The 21,550-nt window shown below is 38.5% G+C and overlaps 1 protein-coding gene across 1 annotated transcript; it reads right to left on the reverse strand.

Moving 5' to 3' along the window:
- Positions 1-1,242: 1,242 nt before the first annotated feature.
- Positions 1,243-20,246, reverse strand: LOC127494310 (matrin-3-like). The gene is made up of 21 exons (XM_051860085.1): positions 20,112-20,246; positions 13,472-14,290; positions 12,943-13,004; positions 11,218-11,256; positions 10,985-11,088; positions 10,829-10,887; positions 10,523-10,645; positions 10,288-10,413; positions 10,042-10,206; positions 9,271-9,395; positions 7,969-8,572; positions 7,461-7,584; positions 6,683-6,702; positions 6,454-6,576; positions 6,093-6,221; positions 5,877-5,999; positions 5,659-5,789; positions 5,258-5,555; positions 2,102-2,255; positions 1,766-1,881; positions 1,243-1,588 (listed from the first exon to the last, which is right to left on the reverse strand). The coding sequence occupies exons 2-21, from the start codon at positions 14,153-14,155 to the stop codon at positions 1,535-1,537; spliced, it is 3,363 nt and encodes a 1,120-aa protein (XP_051716045.1). The 5' UTR covers positions 14,156-14,290; positions 20,112-20,246; the 3' UTR covers positions 1,243-1,534.
- Between the last annotated feature and the right edge of the window lie 1,304 nt (positions 20,247-21,550).

Genomic DNA, 21,550 nt, shown 5'->3' on the forward strand with positions numbered 1-21,550 from the left:
AAACCCATTCCATGAAGCTCTCTACACACTGTTCTTGAGCTAATCTGAAGGCCACACGAGATTTGGAGGTCTGTAGCTATTGAATCTGCAGAAAGTTGGCGACTTCTGCACACTGTGCGCCTCAGCATGCTCTGACCCCGCTCTGTGATTTTACGTGGCCTACCACTTCGTGGCTGAGTTGCTGTTGTTCCCAATTGCTTCCACTTTGTTATGATACCACTAACAGTTGACCTTGGAATATTTAGTAGTGAGGAAATTTCACGAATGGACTTATTGCACAGGTGGCAACCTATCACAGTATCACGCTTGAATTCACTGAGCTCCTGAGAGCGACCCATTCTTTCACAAATGTTTGTAGAAGCAGTCTGCATGACTAGGTGCTTGATTTTATACACCTGTGGCCATGGAAGTGATTGGAACACCTGAATTCAATGATTTGGAGGGGTGTCCCAATACTTTTGGCAATATAGTGTATATATCTCCACAGATATTCTTGGTATATAAATACCAAGCATGACGTTTGAAAATAAAGCATGAAGGGAAACTGACAGCTCATTGGCTGGTAAGGATTATTTGTAGGGCAACCTTATTATTTGAAATGATTTGTTTCAGTCTTTTTGAGTGGAAGTTCCCCAAACCGGAAGTGCCTCCCATAATTTAAAATGCAGTTGGCTCATCAGGGAAAAGGTGGATAGACATTTACCCAACGTTTACCTCAGAAAAGCCCTTCTTTTAGAATGACCCCAAGAGCACCTTTTAAATGCCATGTTGGCATGGTCTGAATATAAAAGGGGGGCTGACAGTAATGCATCTTTGTTGGATAAAGACTATTAAAAGAGAGAGAGAGCGAGAGAATTTTGGCAGATTTTCTCCTGCTTTCTGGTACACAAAATATTTCCCAATGAGGCCATTGTGAGTCAGAGGAGTCTAAAAAGAGGGGGAACTTTCTGGCCATATTGGAAGAAATAGCACTGGTTCATCCATTGACAGCTACGCATTTACCATTTTGACGCTTAAAAAAAGTTAATAAACAGATCGTAAAACTAATCTATATGAATTGAGCGGTTTAGCCCAAATTTTCTGAAGAGACGCAATCGCTTTATGTGATATAAAGATTAAATTTAGGCTTATATTCACATGTACACATTAATTACATTAAACAAAGGGCAATGAATATGTTTCTCCTTTCACGGAATCCAAAATAAACAGTAAAAAAGTGATTAAAAACAGTCAGACACAGTCTGAGGAATGCTGAAAATTTAATAAAAGAAAGGAAAAACAAAAACAGTTGTAGCAATTTAGGCATAAAATGTGTTAAACTTGACATCTAAATTGCTATGTCAGAACAGCTAGGAATTTATGAATACACCAGCTTTAATTACCACATTAAAAAAAGCAATACCTCAGTCTAATCTTTCTTTTTTCTTTTTTTTTTTTTTAGAAAAAAAATAAACATACTGAACAAAACAGTTTACACAAGAAAACACAAACACAGGGACATAATGGACATATTAACAGATCCAGCATCAATGGTTCATTTCTTCGTCCCGTTACTCTGTGCTTTGGTTTTCTCCTTTTCCAAATATTTCTGATAAGAAAACATTTGTTTCAAAAACATATATTGAACTACAACAACAACGTCAACATAGTTATGTTAATATTTATTTATAAACAAAGTTGCAATTGAAGCCCCAATATGTAATAAATCAGATCTCAATCCTGTTCTAAAAACATGATCAAGGACAGACGAGGGAAAAAATCTCACCTTAAGTTTATCGTAGTGTGCTTGGCTACTGCAGTGAATTTTCTTAGCAGTGTCCTCATTAGAGTAAAACAGGAAGCAGACTCTGCAGTAGTACCCCATCTTCACAAACTCCACACCTGAAACAGGTCAAATGAGATTCATTAATGAGACAATCATGAATACACTGCACAAGTGACAATAATGAAAAGAAGCCAATATCATTCATTAGCTTGGGTGCATCACTTTTTATAATATATAATGAACTTTCTTCAGCTTCTTGGTCAGAGTAAGCTGTGAAATTAATATCTCCGTTATGTCAAACGTCTTATTTCTCAGCAAAAATCAAAGCCATCTTACCCACTGGGACTTTAGGATCATATGGCTCTAGAGTAGAATGGCTAGTTTCAAGCTTTGTTTCAGACGGTGCTGCTGTAATGTTTGTTTCCTCAGTCTTCACACTCTTCTCTGACACAACAGTGGAAGAATCAACAGTTTCTTCATCTTCAGGCTTCTGGTTAAAGGAAAGCAGTGGATAAGTATATCCAGTTAGCAGTGAGAAAGCATTTGGTACAATCTTTGTCTATCACTTGGAGAACCCGTCTGGGCTGAATTCAGTCTTATAAAAACAAACTACCATGTCGTTTGACAAGTTGTAATCAGATATAGTGCACACTGTCATAATGTAATGAGAGTGACATAGTTCTAAAACACTCCACTTAGTAGACTCCATAGAATATACTCTTGAGAGTAGCCACCCCCACCCTTCACATCCAGCCAAGTGAAGAACACTCTGCAGGAGGTATGCGTGCCATTGTCAGTCTTCAATCAAGAGAAGACTTTACGAGAGCAAATACAGAGGGTTCACCACAAGGTGCAAACCATTCATAAGCCTCAAGAATAGAAAGGCCAGATTAGACTTGGCCAAAAAAAAAAAAAAAAACCTGACCAGTTCTGTAAAAGCATTCTTTGGATGGATGAAACTAAGTTCAACCTGTACCAGAATGGCAGGAAGAAAAATGTATGGAGAAGGCTTGGAACAGCTCATGACCCATTACACTTGACATTTTTGTTGAACCCCTTGAATTAAAGCTAAAAGTCTGCAATTCAAATTCATCTTGATTGTTTTATTTATATTTATTCTGGTGTCATTCAGAGCCAAAATTATGAAAATTGTGCCTGTGTCCAAATATATACATACAAGCAATACATACATACACACACACACACACACACACACACACACACTGATGAGCCAAAAACATGACCAGTCCGAGGTGAATCGAATGCTGGTCATGTTGGCTTCCTCCAAGATGCTGATGTTCGTGCGTTTTTCCTCCCAGCTGATCCTCAGAAGGATCTTCTGTGTTCTGATCTTCTATAAGGATCTTCTGTGTTATTGTTGTTATTGCTTCTTTTATCAGGCATTAATGGACTCATTGTCCTTCAGCAGTTCCTGCACATCCAACTCCATTTGAGTTATGCTTCATTAGCCTTACTTTCTTATAATACCCTTCTAGAGATGTTGATCCCGGCCAACCCTGGCATTGAAATCTCCTAGGAGAACAATCTTGTCTTTCCTGGGGATTCTCGACAGCGTCTTGTCTAAACAGGCGTGGAAGGTATATTTTACCTCCTCTTCAGAGTCTAAAGTATGGGCATAGGTGCTCACAACTGTTGCTATCTGGTTGTTGGCAAGCACCAGATGGACTGTCATGAGACGTTGACTAATACCCAGAGGAAGTTCTTAGAGGAGGCTGATTAGCTGGTTCCTAATATCAAATCCAACACCATGGATCCTGGGCTCACCAGCAGCTTTTCCTTTCCAGAAGAAAGTGTATCCACCCTTCTATTTCAGTTGTCCTTTGTGTGCTAGTCAGGTTTCAGAAAGGGCAGCTAGGTCATTCCGGCATCTTCTCAGTTCTCTAGCGATGCTTGCGGTTCTCCTCTCCGGTCTATCACTGGTTGCACTACCGATCAGTGTGCGCACATTCAGGCTCCAAAGTTCATAATTCTGTGTTTTTGACCGCGAATGGTGATCCCTCCGGAATGGTTTGAGGAAGGATATTTTTAGGGCACCTTTTCTAGCCCCTTCCCCAGGTGGATTGAGCAGATTGGATCCTAAAGAGGGCTTCTCAGTCATGGGTGCAGCTGCCTAAAGGCTCTTTCTAAGGGCTCTTTCTGTCTTTCAGTCTAGCACTTATCGCCTAATGTGCCAGTTCATGACTAGGGCTTCTAGATCTCACAATCCTGCCCCCGTCGCGACTTGCTGGTTGCCATAGGACTTAAACCCAGATCATAGCTCCATAGCTCCAGGCGGCATTGCTCTCAGCATCACCGGACCACACAAGCTTCTCCACCACGACAAGGTTCAATGTCTGGAGAGGACGTAAATTTGACACATGGCACCTACCCTAAACATTGTTGCAGACCAGGTACACCCCTTCATGACAATGGTGTTCCCTGGTGGAAGTGGCCTCTTTTAGCAGGACAATGCACCCTGCCAGACTGCACACATTCTTCAAGAATGGTATGAGGAATATTATGAAGAGTTCAAGATGTTGCCCTGGCCTCCAAATTCTGAGTCTCAATCAAATTAAGCATCTGTGGGATGTGCTCGACCAATAAGTTTGATTCATGGCTTCTCCACCTCACAATCTACAGGACTTGAAAGTTCTGCTACAAATGTCTTGATGCCAGATACCACAGGACAACTTCAGGGGTCTTGTAGAGTCCATGCCTGGGCGCAAATTTGGGGGTCATAATGTTATGGCTCATCGGTATATATGTGCGTGTGTGTGTAAATACAATAAAACACTATTTATTTTTGTTCTACGTTCTGTATTCAGGTACAGAAATTTAATAATCAAATGTAAAATAACACTGCATATTCTTCACTGTATAAATTATAGTAATCTTAGTTAAATCAACAAGTGATTTTTTTTAAATGTTTTGTTGTTTGACAGACTGCAACAGGTATATTTGTCTTTAAAACCGAATACACAAATGGAATATAATGATACGCATCCGTTTTCTTTCCCAATTGTTTACATGCAACTGTGTTTGAGGATATTCCCCGAGATGGGCCTTTTGACATAACTTTGTGTGTATGTCCATTCAAGCACAAAAAGTCGAGAAAGAGAACCGAATTCGGTGTTCGCATGTTGTCTGCGTGGCTCTGTGCGCACAGAAAACAGCATGCGAGTTCCGAAATCAGTTCTCTTTCGCAGCTTCTTGCAGTTGAATACTTTAAACTGGCTTGAATATATACACTGACAGGTACAAATGATAAACTTTCACTCTATGATGGATACATTTTGCAATTAATCCGTGAATTACATGCATTCTGCACCATGGGGCCTGGTCCGAAGGACCATGTAATCAACTACGATCCCTACTTGACATTGTGATTATTGCGGATGCACACATCGCAATGTCAATGCTGAAATGATATACTGCGCTGAAACGATATAACCTGCATCCCTACATATGAACAAAAATAATCAGGTCACTCACAGGTTCGGTCTCTATATTCTGGAGCTCTGATGTGTCTTTGCTTTGTTCCTCCTCTTGCTCTTTCTTTTCCTCAGGAACGGTTTCTGCAGAAACATTTTGGCTTTCCTTCTCTTCCTGACTCTCCATCTCCTCAGCTTTATCAGCAACAGGCTCATCCACTTTGATCTTCTTGACAGAAGGTTCTTCCTCTTTTTTGTCCTTACTTTTGCCAGAGGAGTTCCTCTGTGCCTCATCTTCTTTGGAGTGTTCTCTCTTGAGTGGCCGTTTATCCTCGGGTTCTGGGGTTGGAGGCCTATGTCTGTGAGATTACAATATTGTCAAACAGATGACATGTAACATTCTTTGGAAAGCCATTTTTGCTTTTTTTCCCCAGGAAAAAATAATATTAATGTCCAACTCACCCACGTTTGAGCTGCTTAAATTTCCTGCTTACATAGACAACCAGTCGTCTACCTTCAAATTTAGGTCCCTTTAACTTGTAGGCCTCTGCCATTTTCTCAGCATCTTCCCCTCTTTCCATCTCAATGAAGCACTGAGCAAACATACAAATATCATGAACACCATATAATTTATTATGCCCTTGTAAATCCAACAGAAACAGTCCTATTTTTACAATTACCTCATTGCGTAATCGATTTAGATAATATTTCCTGATTTTTCCAAATGGTTCTGCAATTTTCAGAAGTAAAGCATCTGAGCCTTTGAAGGTTGGAACATTACCAACATAGATAACTCTGCCACTCTGTAGATGTTGCACAAATATAGGCGTTAGATTCTTCTTCTTTTAGATTCACATACATTTTATTCATAGGGAGTTAAAAAGCCCAAGTCTTACCTGGATGGTTGCATAGGTGTGTGAATGATAAACTCTCACAGGTCTTCCACACACAGATGGTAAGGCATTCCTAGTGTAGAAACTAACCATTTCTCTTGCCTCTTTTTCTTTGGAGAACTGCAAAAAGGCCTAACACAGAGCACAACCACAACACAATTTCTGATTTACAACTGACAGAATGCCAAGAAAACATGTTCCCTCCAGCCAAATGTCAATAAATTGTCAAAATGTCATAAACAGCTTGCCAATGGATAATAAACATTTAAAGATACATTAATAAATGGACTAGCATCAGAAATCTGTGTGCATAGCTACAGTAGAGCTGCTGTGAGTGAAGCACAGGATATCTGAGAGCTGTTACCTCAGGCCTCACGTCCAAGACCAGGTGCCGCACCACTTTACCAAAAGGCTTGGCAAGAGTAAGGATTTCATCTACATAACCGTGGCCACGTTTAAACCCAACGACATTCACAACTCTAAATCCCTACAATTAGAAAACACACATTAATATTTAACACAATCAATAAATCAATGCACAGACAGTTATGTATTTAATACATTTTAAAGTGCCCAAGAAGTTAGAGACTTACTCTACTATCCCTGGAGCTTTCTGAAACATACAAAATGAAATAAGGCATTATTTAAATGGACTGACTTTAGGGGGGAAAAAGCTTAATAGCTATTACACTAGAGAGAGATTACACAACCATTCAAAAGTTTGGGGTCTGTAAGATTTTTCTGTGTTTTTGAAAGAAGTCTAATATTCTCACCAAGGCTGAATTTATTTGATCAACAAAAAAAAAAAAAAAAAAAAAAAAAGACAGTAAAAACAGTATTACAATTAAAAAATTAAAACAGTTATTTTAAAATGTAAATTATTCCTGTGATGACAAAGCTGAATTTCAGCATCATTACTCCAGTCTTCAGTGTCACATGATCCTTCAGAAATCATTCTAATATGCTGATTTGCTGCTCAAGAAACATTTCTTACTGTTATCAATGCTGAAAACATTTGTTCAGTTTAATATGTTTGTGAAAACAAACAATTTGAAATCAATTTTTTTGTAAAAATTTAAGTCTTTACTGTCGCTTTTGATCAACTGAATGTGTCCTTGTTGAATAAAAGCATTAATTTCTTATACATATATCATAACATAACATATGGTAATGCAAACATTTGATTAAAATTTCTGGGTGTCATCCTCTGTTCTTGCTACAGTTAAAGAAGTCAAAGCCAGAGAGCACTGATATTGTAGCTTACATCAAAAATAATAAAACATTACAATCATATTTAACACTGTCAATCCAAAGAAGAGAGCCTTCTCATGGATCACTGCTAAAGCCATTGACATTGCTCAAGGGCATTACCTGATGTGTTTTTAGCTTTGGACTTTGAGTCTCGTCTCTTAGCGTTCTCCTCCTCCTCCACTAGCTCATCCAGAGTAACAAACTCATCCATGTTCTCAGGAAAGTCATCTTCGGTTTGACCCTCCTAGAAGCAGATACAGATAATCAACAGAACTGCAGGTCAAAATAAAGAACATGTCAATTATATTAAAAGAATATCTCTAAAGAGGGCACCAGAAAAGTGGTCCATACAATTGTACATCTTCAGAGGACTTGGATTATAGAGGCTTATAGAATATATATATAAAAAAAAAAAGTTACATAAACTATAATAAATTGTAAAATTTCTACAGTAAAAATCTGTTAATAAAGTTACCACACGTACAGTAAAAAAACAAAAAACCTTACATTTATTCAAATTTTCAGCCATCCTTCAGGGATAGTGAGAGCATAGGTGAAGGAACAAAAGATCTACATGCACATTTTTCAAATTATTTTCATTTTAGATGATGTGCTAATGTGCTCTTGCCTGCTCTTCATCGTCCTCTTCAGCACCCTCATCTTCAGGTTGGTCATCATTCTGTTCCTCGAGGTCTTTAGGAAGCTCATCTGTGTTCTCCTGCTCAGCCTCAGATGTTGCAGGTTCCTCCGGCTGAGTCTCTTCCTGTTTTTCACCAGAGTCTTTTTGGTTCTCTGTGGTCTCGTCGCTGGAGGGATCTCTGGCTTGCTGTGCTTCAGGGTCCTCCTCATCCTCTATGTTGGAATCATCAATATCTGGTGCTTGTTCACTTGTTTGCTCTGGATCACAGGATAGGTCAACATCATCTGGAGATGCATCTTCATCAAACTCCTCTTCATCTTCATCACATGCTTCCATAACATCAGCTTCATCATCTCCTGACCCGTCGCCCACGGCCTCTGCCTCCTCAGGCTTTGGTTCCTCTTCTTTCTCATCAGAGCTCTCTTTGGCTTTGGAAGTAGAGGACCTTTGATTCTTTGATGAATGTTTATCAGTAGTTCTGCTGGTGGCACTTTTGCTACTCCTGCTACTCCTGCTATTCCTGCTATCCCTGCTATCCCTGCTCTTCCGGGAAGGTTCTTCCCTTCCTTGGTCGCCATTTCCTGGTGGGACCCTGAAACATCAACATGTATAGCATATTTGGTTTAGTTTTCTTTCTAAAAGCCTGGAACACACCAAGCTGACGGGCAGTTTTTCAGCGTCAGGCCAACTAAGTTTTCTCAGTGTGTTCTGCACCGTCGGCTGAAGTTGGCCCTCGTTGGCTTTCTTTCGGCTGATTCGACATGTTGAATCGGCATCGGGCCGTCGGAGAGAGAGAGAACTCTGATTGGCTGTTTAGTATAGCAAACGAGTCAGTTCACGAGAATATAAGCAAAAGCTATTAAAACAAGTCATGACGGCACAGACAGAAGGTTGTTCTAATTTTACGTCATCTTACCTGAGCACTCAAATGCACAAATATTTTCATAATAACATGAGCGGAGTGGAATAAAGAACTGATCAGCATGATTGATATTCAAAACGGTAAGCAAGCACTGCTTTGTTTATGGTTTGTAGACATGCAGTCTTAATTTCGCTTTTCCTTTTTGAATGACGAATATAGACAAATATATCTGCTTAAATAGACAGTTTTCTTCCTTAAACGCAGTTCCTTAGTTGACAGTCGGCTGAAGTTCATATTTTTTCCCCGACGCAGCCGACATGAGGCGACAACACCGTCGGCTTTCGTTGCTGCTAGTTCTTTGACGTCGGGTTGGTGTGTCCCGGCCTAAAGATATCATTAGTCTCTCTGGATAAAAAAGGACAACTTACGTTAGAGTCTTATACTTCGAGCAGATGTTCAGTCGAATGGATCTTCCATTGATAGTCAATGGATTGGCAGTGTAGTACTTCACCAACATCTCTGCATCCTCAGCCTTGCTCATTTGAACATAAGCCTGTCAAAGTGAAAAAACAAACAGAACTGTGAGCCGTCAAATATCCTGTGTAATTTGATTAGTTTTGCAATCCCTCAATTTACTGCAACTTGCAAGTATTAGCAAGAACTGAGATGTTAATAGCATCCCCTATTTAAACATCAGTTTGATTCATTCTGTAAATCAAAAGACTGCATGACAAAAGCAAATAAAAAAAAAAAAAAGTTAAAGACCCCCTGTAGTGAAAATCAAGTTTTTAATGTTGTTTATATGTTTATGTGGTGCTTTTAGTATGCTTTAAGACAAAATACCAAGAACGGACATTAAAACTTGCATTAAAAACTAAGTTCAGAATTGATCTGAAATTCTCAGAATCGATCAGAGAATCATGATGCATCATTTTTTTCTCCCATCCATAGTAGACAAGCCTGTATAATTCAATGCCCGTTTTGGATAAAAGTGTCTGCCAAATGCATACATTTAATGTTAAACAACTTGAATGCAGTTTGACTTTTTGGGTCAAAATTATGGTTCCTTTGATATACAAAAAAAAAAAAAAGTGTAAATTACACTTTATAACTGACATAATAAAATAATAAAAGAGATCCATGAAAGAGGACATATTTTAATAATGTATGTTCTGGAAATTGCTGCATATGTAACTTACATCTTTATTTAGAAAGAAATGTTTCTCAACAGTGCCAAATCTACGAGATATTGTGAGGAGCTCCTTTTTCTTGTCACTGTCCCGTGGCAAATTACAGAAAAACACCACCTTGCTGACGTCTTTCTTCTCTCTGATCCTAGTGTCTCTGTCCGGCCTTCCACTTTTCTGTATTGATAAAGAAAATAAGCTTAATTGATCCGATTGCTTGATTTGCTTAACTCTACATTTAAAAAAAAAACATCTTACCTTAATTGCCATCAGTTCCTTTGATAAATAAACTTGTATCTCTTTTCCATTCAAAATGGCTGGTTTACGCTTGTAATAATTAGCCATGGCCAAAGCCTCCTCATGAGTCTGCAGCTCCAGGAAAGCCTTTGAAAAATAAAACAAGTAATAAATTCATAAAACAGACTTATTTACTCAATAGATACCAATTATGGGCATTCATATTGGCAATGATTGCTCATACATGAGACAATACCTTGTTCATGTTCTTCAGCACTAGATGCTTACAGATGGTGCCAAAGGGCTTTGCCAAGTCAAACAGGCTGTTTGTTAACTTCGGTTTCCTTTCGTATTTTAACACGATCACCCTACTTTTTATCTAAAAAAAAAGAAATAAAAATATTCAAGATATATCCATCCACTCAAACAAAAGACTCTATAGTGAAAAAGATGTTCTGATTATATAAAATATACCAATATATTAATTACGGTTGCATTTTCAATGCAACAGAACTGTTGGACCAATTTTAACAAAAACAGATCACTTTTAGTGCATTATTACCTTGGGTGCCGCTGAATATGACGTCCTTTTACTTGTCATTCCCATACTGGAATCAGACCCTAAAAAAGTTGTTTAAAAATTGTGTGACTGATTTAAATCAGCCAATGCGTCGTTAAGTGAATCACATTTATTTATATCCTCTCACAGATTTATTACCCCAGTTAGAGCTCATCCCTGTTCTCTGTAGTCCACCACCAATTGAATCTGTTCCCAGCAATCCATCCGAACAACTCTTTGTGTCCAGGGAAAGGGATGTCGACCTGAGAGGAATTCATTTTTAATGTGCTTTTCAATACAGATCCTTGTAAAAAGCAAGATGTATCATATTTATGAAAGCATTATTTAAAAAAAAAAAAATTATAAAAAAAAAAAAAAAACTAGTAACATACATGAGACTAGAGGGCATTGGAGGATCCCAGTCTGGGTACCTATAAAACAACATGAAGGAGTCGTTTTTGAATTACAGAGATATAGTAAATGTTGAACGTAGTGTTGTCAAAAGTACCAAGTCGATACTGAAAATAAAAAAATTGTGATGCTTTGAGCTAAATGGCCATTGTGTTCAACTGCTCAACATACATGTCTGTGATTGGCTACAATGATCTATGCATGGGAGAATTTGTTCATGCAACCCCGGAAAGTAATGTGATTGGCTGTTATCAATATAACGGTCGCGTCAGCACAAGCTTTAGACACGCCCCTTAAAAGCGGGAGCCAGCTGCTTTCAAATGCTCCCATGTATTTGTGTATGCGCTCGTTGAAGAGCATCATTAATGTCTATTTACAACATTTAAAATGTTGATCATTCTAGCCAATCACAGTCATATCCGATCAGCCCGTGAGCATAATGGCCAATCAGAGGTGTTTACGAATCCGCTCAACAGCGCTCAAAGCGTCACATTTTTAAAATCTCAGTATCGACTTGGTATCTAAGTTGGTACTTTTGACAACAGCCAAGTAAAAGGACAACAATGTTTTTTGCCATTTACTGCCAAGGTAATACAACACAATGTATAGCATTATAAATGTGTATAATTTTTTTTTTAAATGAAAATATGAAAAACAACATTTGCAATGTTGATAACGGTGGAAACACGTCATCATAGTCTGGGAAAAGGGTCCATCAATCCACTATGACTTCTGAGGGCTCCACTTTGTTTGTTTCATGATGATAATCTGGATTTCTTCTAATTAATATTTCTTTTAAAGGGTTAGTTCACCCAAAAATGAAAATTCTGTCATTAATTATTCACCCTCATGTCGTTCCACACTTTGCTCATCTTCAGAAGATATTTCTGATGAAATCCGAGAGGTATATAACTATAGACAACAATTTAACCTTAACCTTAAGTTTATGAAGCGACAAGAATTGTTTTTGTGCACAAAAAGTAAACAAAATTCTGAGGTAGAACCTGGAAGCACTGGACATAAACAACGTAGAAGAATGACACAGAAGAGAAGATATTGTTGAATAAAGTTGGTATTTTTGTTTTGTTTTTGCTCAAAAAAGTGTATTCTCGTCTCTTCATAACAGTAAGGTTGAACCACTGCAGTCACATCGACTGTTTTAACGATGTCTTTAGTACCTTTCTGGACCTTGAAAGTGTTGATTATATTGTCATCTATGGATGTGTCATATACCTCTCGGATTTCATCACAAATATCTTAATTTGTGTTCCGAAGATGAACGAAGGTCTTACAGGTGTGGAACGACATGAGGGTGAGTAATAAATGACTGAATTTTCATTTTTGGGTGAACTAACCCTTTAACTATAAGGTTTTGTTCACACAAAAATGAAAATTATGTAATCATTTACTGTCCTTTATGTTGGTGTAAAGCTGTCACTCTAATAAAAATGCGATTTTACATAAATTCCACACACACAGCTATTATGTGGCTTAAGAAGACTATGAATATAGTGCACAAGTCATATAGACCAATTTATAATGCTGCTTTTTCAGGCTAGACAGCAGTGGCAAATGCTGAGTACTAGATAATGTCTAATCCAAAAGATCCATACTGGAGGCCAAGTTTAGGCTCGTTTCTAAATGACTATAAGAGTGTCTTCAACATATGAACGAACAGTTCAGTTTTCACAAAGCAGTCCACTTACATTTGCAGAAGGAGTTTGCGGTTTTCAGAGTGACGAATCCCAGTGGTGTGTTGAGTCCATTCCTTTAAAAACACAGGGAAGGGTGAAAAAATATCCTTAATATATATATTTAAAAAAATAAAAACAAAAAACATGGCCTGTGTGTAACAGTAATTAGCTGTGAAATCTAAATAAATTCAAAGCCTTTACATACTGGATCAAAGCTAACTCAACAAGCTACCCTTTCCTGACTATGATGCAATCTACAAATGATTACTGTAATGAATCTGAAATGAGTTCTGGATACTAACTGTCCTAACTGGAACCAAACATAAAGAACAAGTCAGAAATACAGTGAATACTACAGACATCCAATGAGATTTAGGGCCATTTTATCTTTTAGGGCCATTTTATCAAATTTGATACTAGGCCAAACTAAGAGGTGCTGATTTAAATGCAACCAATGATGTTTAAGGAGGGCCTTCTTCAAAAAGCAGGACTCAGGAAGAGGAAGTGTGTGTGCAGGAGGCAAGCGCCTTGAATTACTCACCATGACAGAGAGCACATCAAAATCACAAAGAGAGCACACATGGGGAAACATGAGGGGCATGACTCCCAAGAAATCCTGCACTTTTCTCTGAGACGGGGTGCCCATTCTTCTCTGCATGAACAGGTCGTCAGATGCCGATGACGCTGACATGCCGAGGCTGCGGTAGGAGTCACGGGAAAGCTCGGAATATTGGCGGTCTCTGCCGCTACCGCTCCTGTAATCTAACATGTCGTACCCTCGACCAGATGTTTCTTGCATGGAAGTATAACCGAAGTCACCTTGTGAGAGGCTTTGTGCCTGCCCACTGGAACAGTCCAATCTTCCGCCCTGCATGTCGTCCCAGCTGGCTTCCATCTTGTGGTTCTTCAGCAGCATGAGAAGATGGGGCAAGTTCTCCATGCATATGTTCTCCTCTGGAACCTGCGCCAGTGCGTCCAGATCAGTCGGCGACAGACCTAGGCTGGCGAACAGTTTAAGGGTAGTAAGGTGGCTGCCCGCTCGGCGGTGCAGCTGAGAGTTGTGGTCTTTTTCCTCCCCTCCAACCAGACCAGACATGCCACTATGTGACCGGGAAGATGAGCTGTAGGGGTCCGAGTGAGTCTCACCCATACTAAAGTCACCCAAAAGCCCACGGGCTACAGAAAAGCCCTTCTGAGCATCATCACCAGTCCGTTTATGGGACATGGCCTTGAAATGACGGCGCTCTGGACGAATGGAAAAAGAGCGAATCAAACAGAGCGAATCAAAAAGTCCCCAAAAAGACAATCCGTCAATTTAAGCCTGGATCGAGAAAAGAAGCTCCTCCAGAATGAAACAGGTCTGCAGAAACACAATGGAGCAATGATTTCTAGCATGCGCACTAAATGGTTAGCAGTGGCATAGGAGAACAAGACAGTGAGCTCCACAAATCCATACAATGCAAGTAAAAATTATTTACAATGATAGAGGTACAAATGGACAGATTGGTACACTGACCAAATTGACCATAAAATGAAGATTTACAAGTACCATGAAGAGCAGTAAGTATATTTTAATGGGAAAGTTCAATAGAGCTTTGAAGGGGGGAAAAAAAGAGTCTGAATCAAATTTAGATCTTTAGAAAGACAGGGAAAGCACTGCAGTTTCTTGTTCAGGGGAGAACGAGGGAGATATACTGTTCATGTCTCTAAGTTGTACTATATAACCAAAAACTTACAGAAATAAAGGTAATCAACTTTAGCGCTTAACTGCAAAAATAATTTGGCATCAAGACATCTTGACAACAGACAAGCCAATAGCCGGTCTCAAGTGAAACACATAAGGGTGCAAAGAGAGCACAGGGTTATCTGAACAAGATTTGTATCTTCATCCAAAGAAAAGTGAAATTTTACACACATTAACAGTGATTTGAATCTGTGGTGGTCATAATGGAAAAGACTATATATATATATTTTATATATATTAGCATTAATGAAATGTGTGCCCTTAATAATTTTAATATATTTTAAATATGTTATAAAAGCAATAAGGCACTTGGTGCTTGATCAGGTCCATTTAAAAAAAAAAAAAAAAAAAAGCTGTGGAAACATAATAGTAGATTTGATCTTTTTCTGTTTCCAGAGTTGTATGCATAGCCTTTCAAAGTATACTCCATTTGACGTGTATGCGTACACAGGTGGTCGACGCATGCACATTGATAACTTGCACTCATTCCCTTTAGGGTCTTCGTAGCCCTGACATATCACAGTGTTTCCCACTGTACCGCCACAAATAGAATTCAGTGGGATAGTTTAGCCATAAATGAAAAATACCCCATGATTTACTCACCCTCAAGCCATCCAAGGTGTATCAGAGTTATATTTAAAATTATCCTGGCTCTTCCAAGCTTTATAATGGCAGTAAATAGGGGGCCTGATTTTGAAGCCAAAAAAGCAGTGCATCCATTCATCGTAAAAGTAATCCACACGGCTCCAGGGGGTTAATAAAGGCCTTCTGAAGCAAAGCAATGCATTTTTGTAAGAAACATATCCATATTTAAAACTTTATAAACTAAAATATCTAGCTTCCGGCTAGTCGCATACTACGCAAGTCGACTTGTGGCACAAGAGTGACCCTTGACGCAGTGTATGATGGAGGATGTAGGAGTATCATAAGCTTGACGCCTCTCGCGATTTAAACAAATAGGGCTGTGCAACAAACTCAAGCTTCTCTTCTCTTATATATTGAATATATTCTCTTTAAAATTTCAGACTTCTAATTCGTGACCGGTGTTTTGTTTTGCTCTATCCTCTGCACTTCTGCGTTCGTCATTACGTCATGTGTTGGGTTAGAGGTCACTCTTCCACCGCAAATCGATGCGTACTTTCGCCTGCTGGAAGCTAGTTATTATAGTTAATAAACTTAAATATGGATATTTTTCTTACAAAAACCCATCTCTTTGCTTCAGAAGGCCTTTATTAACCCCCTGGAGCCGTGTGGATTACTTTTATGATGGATGGATGCACTTTTGTTTAATTCAAAATCAGGCCCCCCATTCACTGCCACTATAAAGCTTGGAATAGCCAGGATATTTTTAAATATATCTCCTATTGTGTTCATCCCAAAGAAGATAGTCATATACACCTAGGATAGCTTGAGGGTGAGTAAATCATGGGATAATTTTCATTTTTGGGTGAACTAACCGTTTAACTAGACTGTGGCGGCCCCAAAATATACTTCTCATAATAACATAAAAGGTCTTTAATGTCGTGTTTTGCGCCATTGCTATCAAACAAACTAAAATCGAAAGTAAGAAAGCTTTGTGTCCTTATTTAATTGCAAAAGACAGTCTGTTTGCACTGCGCAAAGAGAACTGCGCACTTCACTCACGTGATCAGCTCCAGTTCACGGTGAATGAATGCAGTGAGCTCCATCTCTGCACGTGCTCAGTTTAGCGTGCATTTGGGAACGTAGCGGGCACCAGTTATCATTATTTTTTACATTTGCATAGTCGACGATTACAGCATTTCACTAGATTAGTAATGAGACGTGTTCGTAAACTTGTTTTCCGCCAAAATAAATGCTGGACTGCAGTTTCCGTCAAAATAGCTCACGTGTTTATCTCTTTCAAGTATAGAAATTAGGACAAAACTAATTATGAAAGTTTCTTTTTTTTCAGTGCATTTGTTTTACAATATATGGCTATTGCAAATTAGTACAAACAAATTCAATGTGCATGTGCTACCTGTAGAGTAGCATACACTTTAAAACTTAGGATACTGTATTTTAAAGATAACTTTGTAAAATCCAAATAAGCTTTACTACAGTCGTTAAGACACTAACAATTAAGGGCACAGTTCCAATAACTTAGGACATTAAAGAGACTTTTCTACTGCCTCTGAAAAACACCAGGAGAAAGATGCCCAGAGTCCCTGATCACCTGTGTGAACATGCTATAGACCTGCTGCAGGAGGACTGCAGATGTGGCCAGAGCAATAAACTGCAGTGTCCGTAATGCAAGACACCTAAAACTGTGCTACGGGGAGACAGGAAGGACAGCTGATGATCACCATTGCAGTGCCAAACCATGTGTAATCATATGTCCCCTCAAACGTGTTTGAGAACTTGTAGGTTCTCTTGGTGTAACATCTCACAGCAAGAACTGACATATCTGCTGGAGTCCATAAGGATGAGATGTACTGTAGGGATAGTTAACCCAAAAATGAAAAATCTGTCATCATTAACTTACTCTCCAGTTGTTCCAAACATGTATGAATTTCTTTCTTCTGCTGAACACAAAAGAAGATATTTTTAAGAATATGGGTAACCAAACAGTTGATGAACCCCATTGACTTCCATAGTTTTTTTTTTTTTTTTCTCCATACTATGGAAGTCAGTGGGGCTCATCAACTGTTTGGTATGGCTGATGTGTGTTCTAAACAAGTCAGAGTCAACTGGGTTTTAAATGGAAGATGTTGATAATATTGTCGTAATTCTCTTTCAAAAGACAAAAGTGTCAAGCTGTTAAAGCGTCCTCTCAACTTTGTCTAGATGTGTTTTTATCTTTTGCCATTTTTGTAATAACAGGGCGCTGCTAGTTAGAATATGGATACTGGCGCGAAGAACATAACATGGCTTAACGTAACTTTCCCAAACCCAACTATGGTCGGAAGTTCCGTCGTTACCAATGGACCCCTTTAGTGCCGACATCACAATTCCGTCACAGCGTTAGCTGGATGCAAAGGGAAAACTGGAGGAGGCCAATCCAAACCAGTACAGAGTCGCGGATACATAAGGAGCTTAAAACGCCATCTTGTTGTGTTGTTGGGTGCCAGAATTGACAGAGTACAGGCTCCAATTTGAAATTTTAATCGCATACCTGCTGCCACTGCCAGACAAAAAAAAACACGACGACAGCTGTGGTTAAACACAATAAAACGAGTGGACTTGACAGAAACGACCATCAAAGATGCTTGCGTTTGCAGCGCATATTTAATATAATTTAAGTTTAAATAAACTATTGTCTTTTGTTGGTAGTGATTATGGTTTGGTTACGCGTCTAAAGATTTCTCATGCATGCCCACCTAATCAGAAATTGGGGAACAAGTTAAGCAATTTCTCAAGTAACTAACTTTTTTAGCGCATAAGTTAGTTAAATTTGTTAGTCATACAACTAAAGATTTATACTCTCTTTACAAAAAAAAAGCTAACAAAACTTGCTAGCTAGCGTTAGGGGAATCGTTCTGCCTCCACCTAAGCCCCGCCCACAAAAACCGTCACAATGTTTACGTCAGAACCCGGAAGACTAATTCACAGCTGGCCCCTTCGAGATTTTCCTATGGGGTTTTATTTATAATAGAGGGTATGCATCGACGTCACTTTCCCGCCGGAACGCGCTCCCTCAGCTGGACTGAGTGGCAAAAGAACCTGCTGGATGACTGGATTTAATAGAAGAAACTGCGAAAACGCGAGTAAAACAAACAATTACACTAAAGGTTGGGCTCGAAAGTGTTCCTTACGACATGTCAAAGAAACTTAATCCATAGATATTGGCATGCAGCCAGGAATTATGTTTCCTGACATTTATATGTGCCTGATTTCGACGCCGGGGAAATACATAAAGCAAATCTGACTGTGAACACTTTATATAACTACAATATAGCACACATACATCTGCAAGATGTCTGTTAAAGATCACTTCATCTGGAAAACATCTGCTGTTTACAAACATCTGATAGACATCTTTTAGATGTCAATTTTACACATACATTCTAAATTATAAACATCTTAAAGACATCTTCTAAACGTCTATTTGACATCTGACAGGAAACGTCCTATAGACGTATTGCAGATGAGCAAACACTCTAAAAAAATACGTCTTCCAGACGTAAACACACACCTCAAATAGACGTCTCCGAGATGTACGTGTGCTATCAGGGTAGGTAGGTCTAAATTGGAGTGATCACTTATATCAATGTTATATATATCGTCCAGCCCTAAAACTTGTATAGTTTTTGTCAGTGTTTATTTAAAAACACCCAATTATGCAGAATATAAGATGGTAAATATTTAATTGATGAGTTGTCAACACAATATATAACAATACAATATATAGGGTATGATTTTACCCCAAAATCCAACATTTTGACACAAAATGATAACTGCAAAACATGTTTCTTTGCCTGTTTCTGTGAATTTCAGCGACCTATTTGCTTCTTTTTTTCAGCAGTCTGTAAAAATATACCTCAGATTTTGTGTCAAAGCTATTTGTACAGTCAGTCGCAAAGCTCTTTCCCGTTTTGGATGTGTTTTTCGCGGCATTCACGCTGAAAACCAATGCTGCCACTCAGTCTTTTGCCACTCAGTGGGCGTAACCGCAGTCATAACGGTCGACGGTGAGTAAAATAAAGCCTGTGGCTAACATACATAGTGAAAGGACGTTTAATTAGCAAATTTATATTCTATTTGAATATATTTTAAAATATAATTGATTCCTGTGATATGTCAAACGCTGAATTTTCAGCATCAATTACTCCAGTCTTTAGTTTAAATATTGCAGTATTTATTATAAGTATAGTATTTATTATCGTTTTTTAACGATCTTTAATCAAAATAACGTCCCCTCCCTCTTACAATCTCATCTCTAATGACATGTTTACCATCCCTGTCACTCACATGAGATCACAGCAATAGCAAGAGCAAACTACATTTCTTGTTACCGAAGAAGTTTCAATCGGATATACGCCACAACAGGGAAGAAAACACTATCGCAACTTCAGTTAGAGCATTCTGGGCAGTAATTAACCAGAAAGGATGGTTGAAGGGTTTAATGCAGAAAATATTGGACTGGAACCTTCCAAATATCTCACACCACATAAACACGACGCCAGATTTAACGTGAATCCGAGGTTAACTGATGATAACATTCATCTCACTTGAGGACAATCAGCTTACATTAATCGCAGACTAGTGTAATACTTTATTTAAGTTCAATTAAATCTAAGAAAACAGACACGTTAAACACAACGCATGGACGAAGAGCGACGATTAAAAACTAAGAAAAAGAAAGCAACCCACGGGCCTAAATGTGAACGACAATGCTCGGGTTTAATATAGTATGTACTTAAAACACACGTGATATAATATTATATCTGTTATTCTAATGCAGTGTGTTGCTGCTTACATTTTTCCTTCTTCTTCTTCCCTTTCCCAACCTTCGGGTTGAAGTCCTTTACGTCGCACGAAATGAAACGCAATCAACCCCTCGGTCAACAGCGCACGAGAAGGTGGAAACGACTACGAAACCAAACAGCATTTCACTTCCGGGTTGAATTTCAAAATAAAAGCACTAATAATAAACCCTTTTCACGCTTGTGTGTAATCCAGAGCTGTCTAAGTCTCTCTGGGTGATGTAAACAGCTTTGACCTGCCCCTGAATAAAACAACTCTTATGTATATGATTCACACTTGCAAATAATATATTATACAAAAATAAAAAAATAAATCCCAAAATGAAAACCCATATATGGTGGTTTTGGAACAACAGATATGTTTTAAACTAATTTGTCCTATACTGCGAGACAATGTGGGAGGACATTTTTTCAAAGCCATAGCTTTACATTTTAGCTTTTTATTTAGTTATTGGAGTTTAATTTATATTGCTATAATTTATGATATTATGATACTAAAATTGCAAAGCTGTCAGTTTATATGATTAGCTTGATCTCTCAAATCATAACTCTGTATTTAGATGAGCACTTTGACATTTGTAATGCATATGTTGAGGTATCTCGTCCGTTTGCAGATCAGATATTCGCTACAATAATGAATATGAACTTAACTTTTTAACAACCCTACTTTAAACAAATAACCATTTACATGCTTATGACATTTATGTTGTACGAATTTACAGCTATGAAAACGGTGACTCGTTAGGAAATGTTTTCTCCTTAAAATCAGATGATTTTCTATTGATTCAGTGGAATTTGTCGGAATAGCAATATGGCGACGCGGTGGCTTCACATGTAACACGCAAATAGATTTTTTGATGTTGAGGAATGTCACGTGACTTGTGACATCATCAGAGTTTTGGGACATTCAGAGCAGCATATAAAAGAAGCAAAGCTGTCAGTTTATATCGTGATCTGACTGAGGCATCTACACAGCAGTTGTGCTTTAGAGCTTTTTGAGAATAATCTTTTTTAGCCGCGTTTCCACCGCAGGAACGTTCACCAGGAACTAGGGACTTTGGGGTGGTACTTAGTGTGTTTCCACCTCAGGGACCAGGGTCTAAATGAAGTTCTGGGTAAAAATGTCCCTCTCAGAAAGTCCCTGTTCACGAAGTAGTACTTTTTCAAAGTTCAGGAACTTTTTGGGGGTGGGACTTGGGCGCCAAACATGCTGATTTTATTTCAACCACCATTTTACCCCAAAAGTCTTGTTTCAACGGTGCAGTAAGAGTTGTTTGTTATTCGAATCAACAATAGAGTTTAAAAAATATGACCGATGGACTGACGACAAGGTTCAAGTTTTATTAAGCTTATTCTTGGAGGACAAAATCCACCTAGAACTGGAAAGTTGAGTGCAGCCCTATGTCACCGGACTAATCTTCATGTTACTTTA

The sequence above is a fragment of the Ctenopharyngodon idella genome, chromosome 14 (assembly GCF_019924925.1).
Source record: "Ctenopharyngodon idella isolate HZGC_01 chromosome 14, HZGC01, whole genome shotgun sequence".
NCBI classification, from domain to species: domain Eukaryota; kingdom Metazoa; phylum Chordata; class Actinopteri; order Cypriniformes; family Xenocyprididae; genus Ctenopharyngodon; species Ctenopharyngodon idella.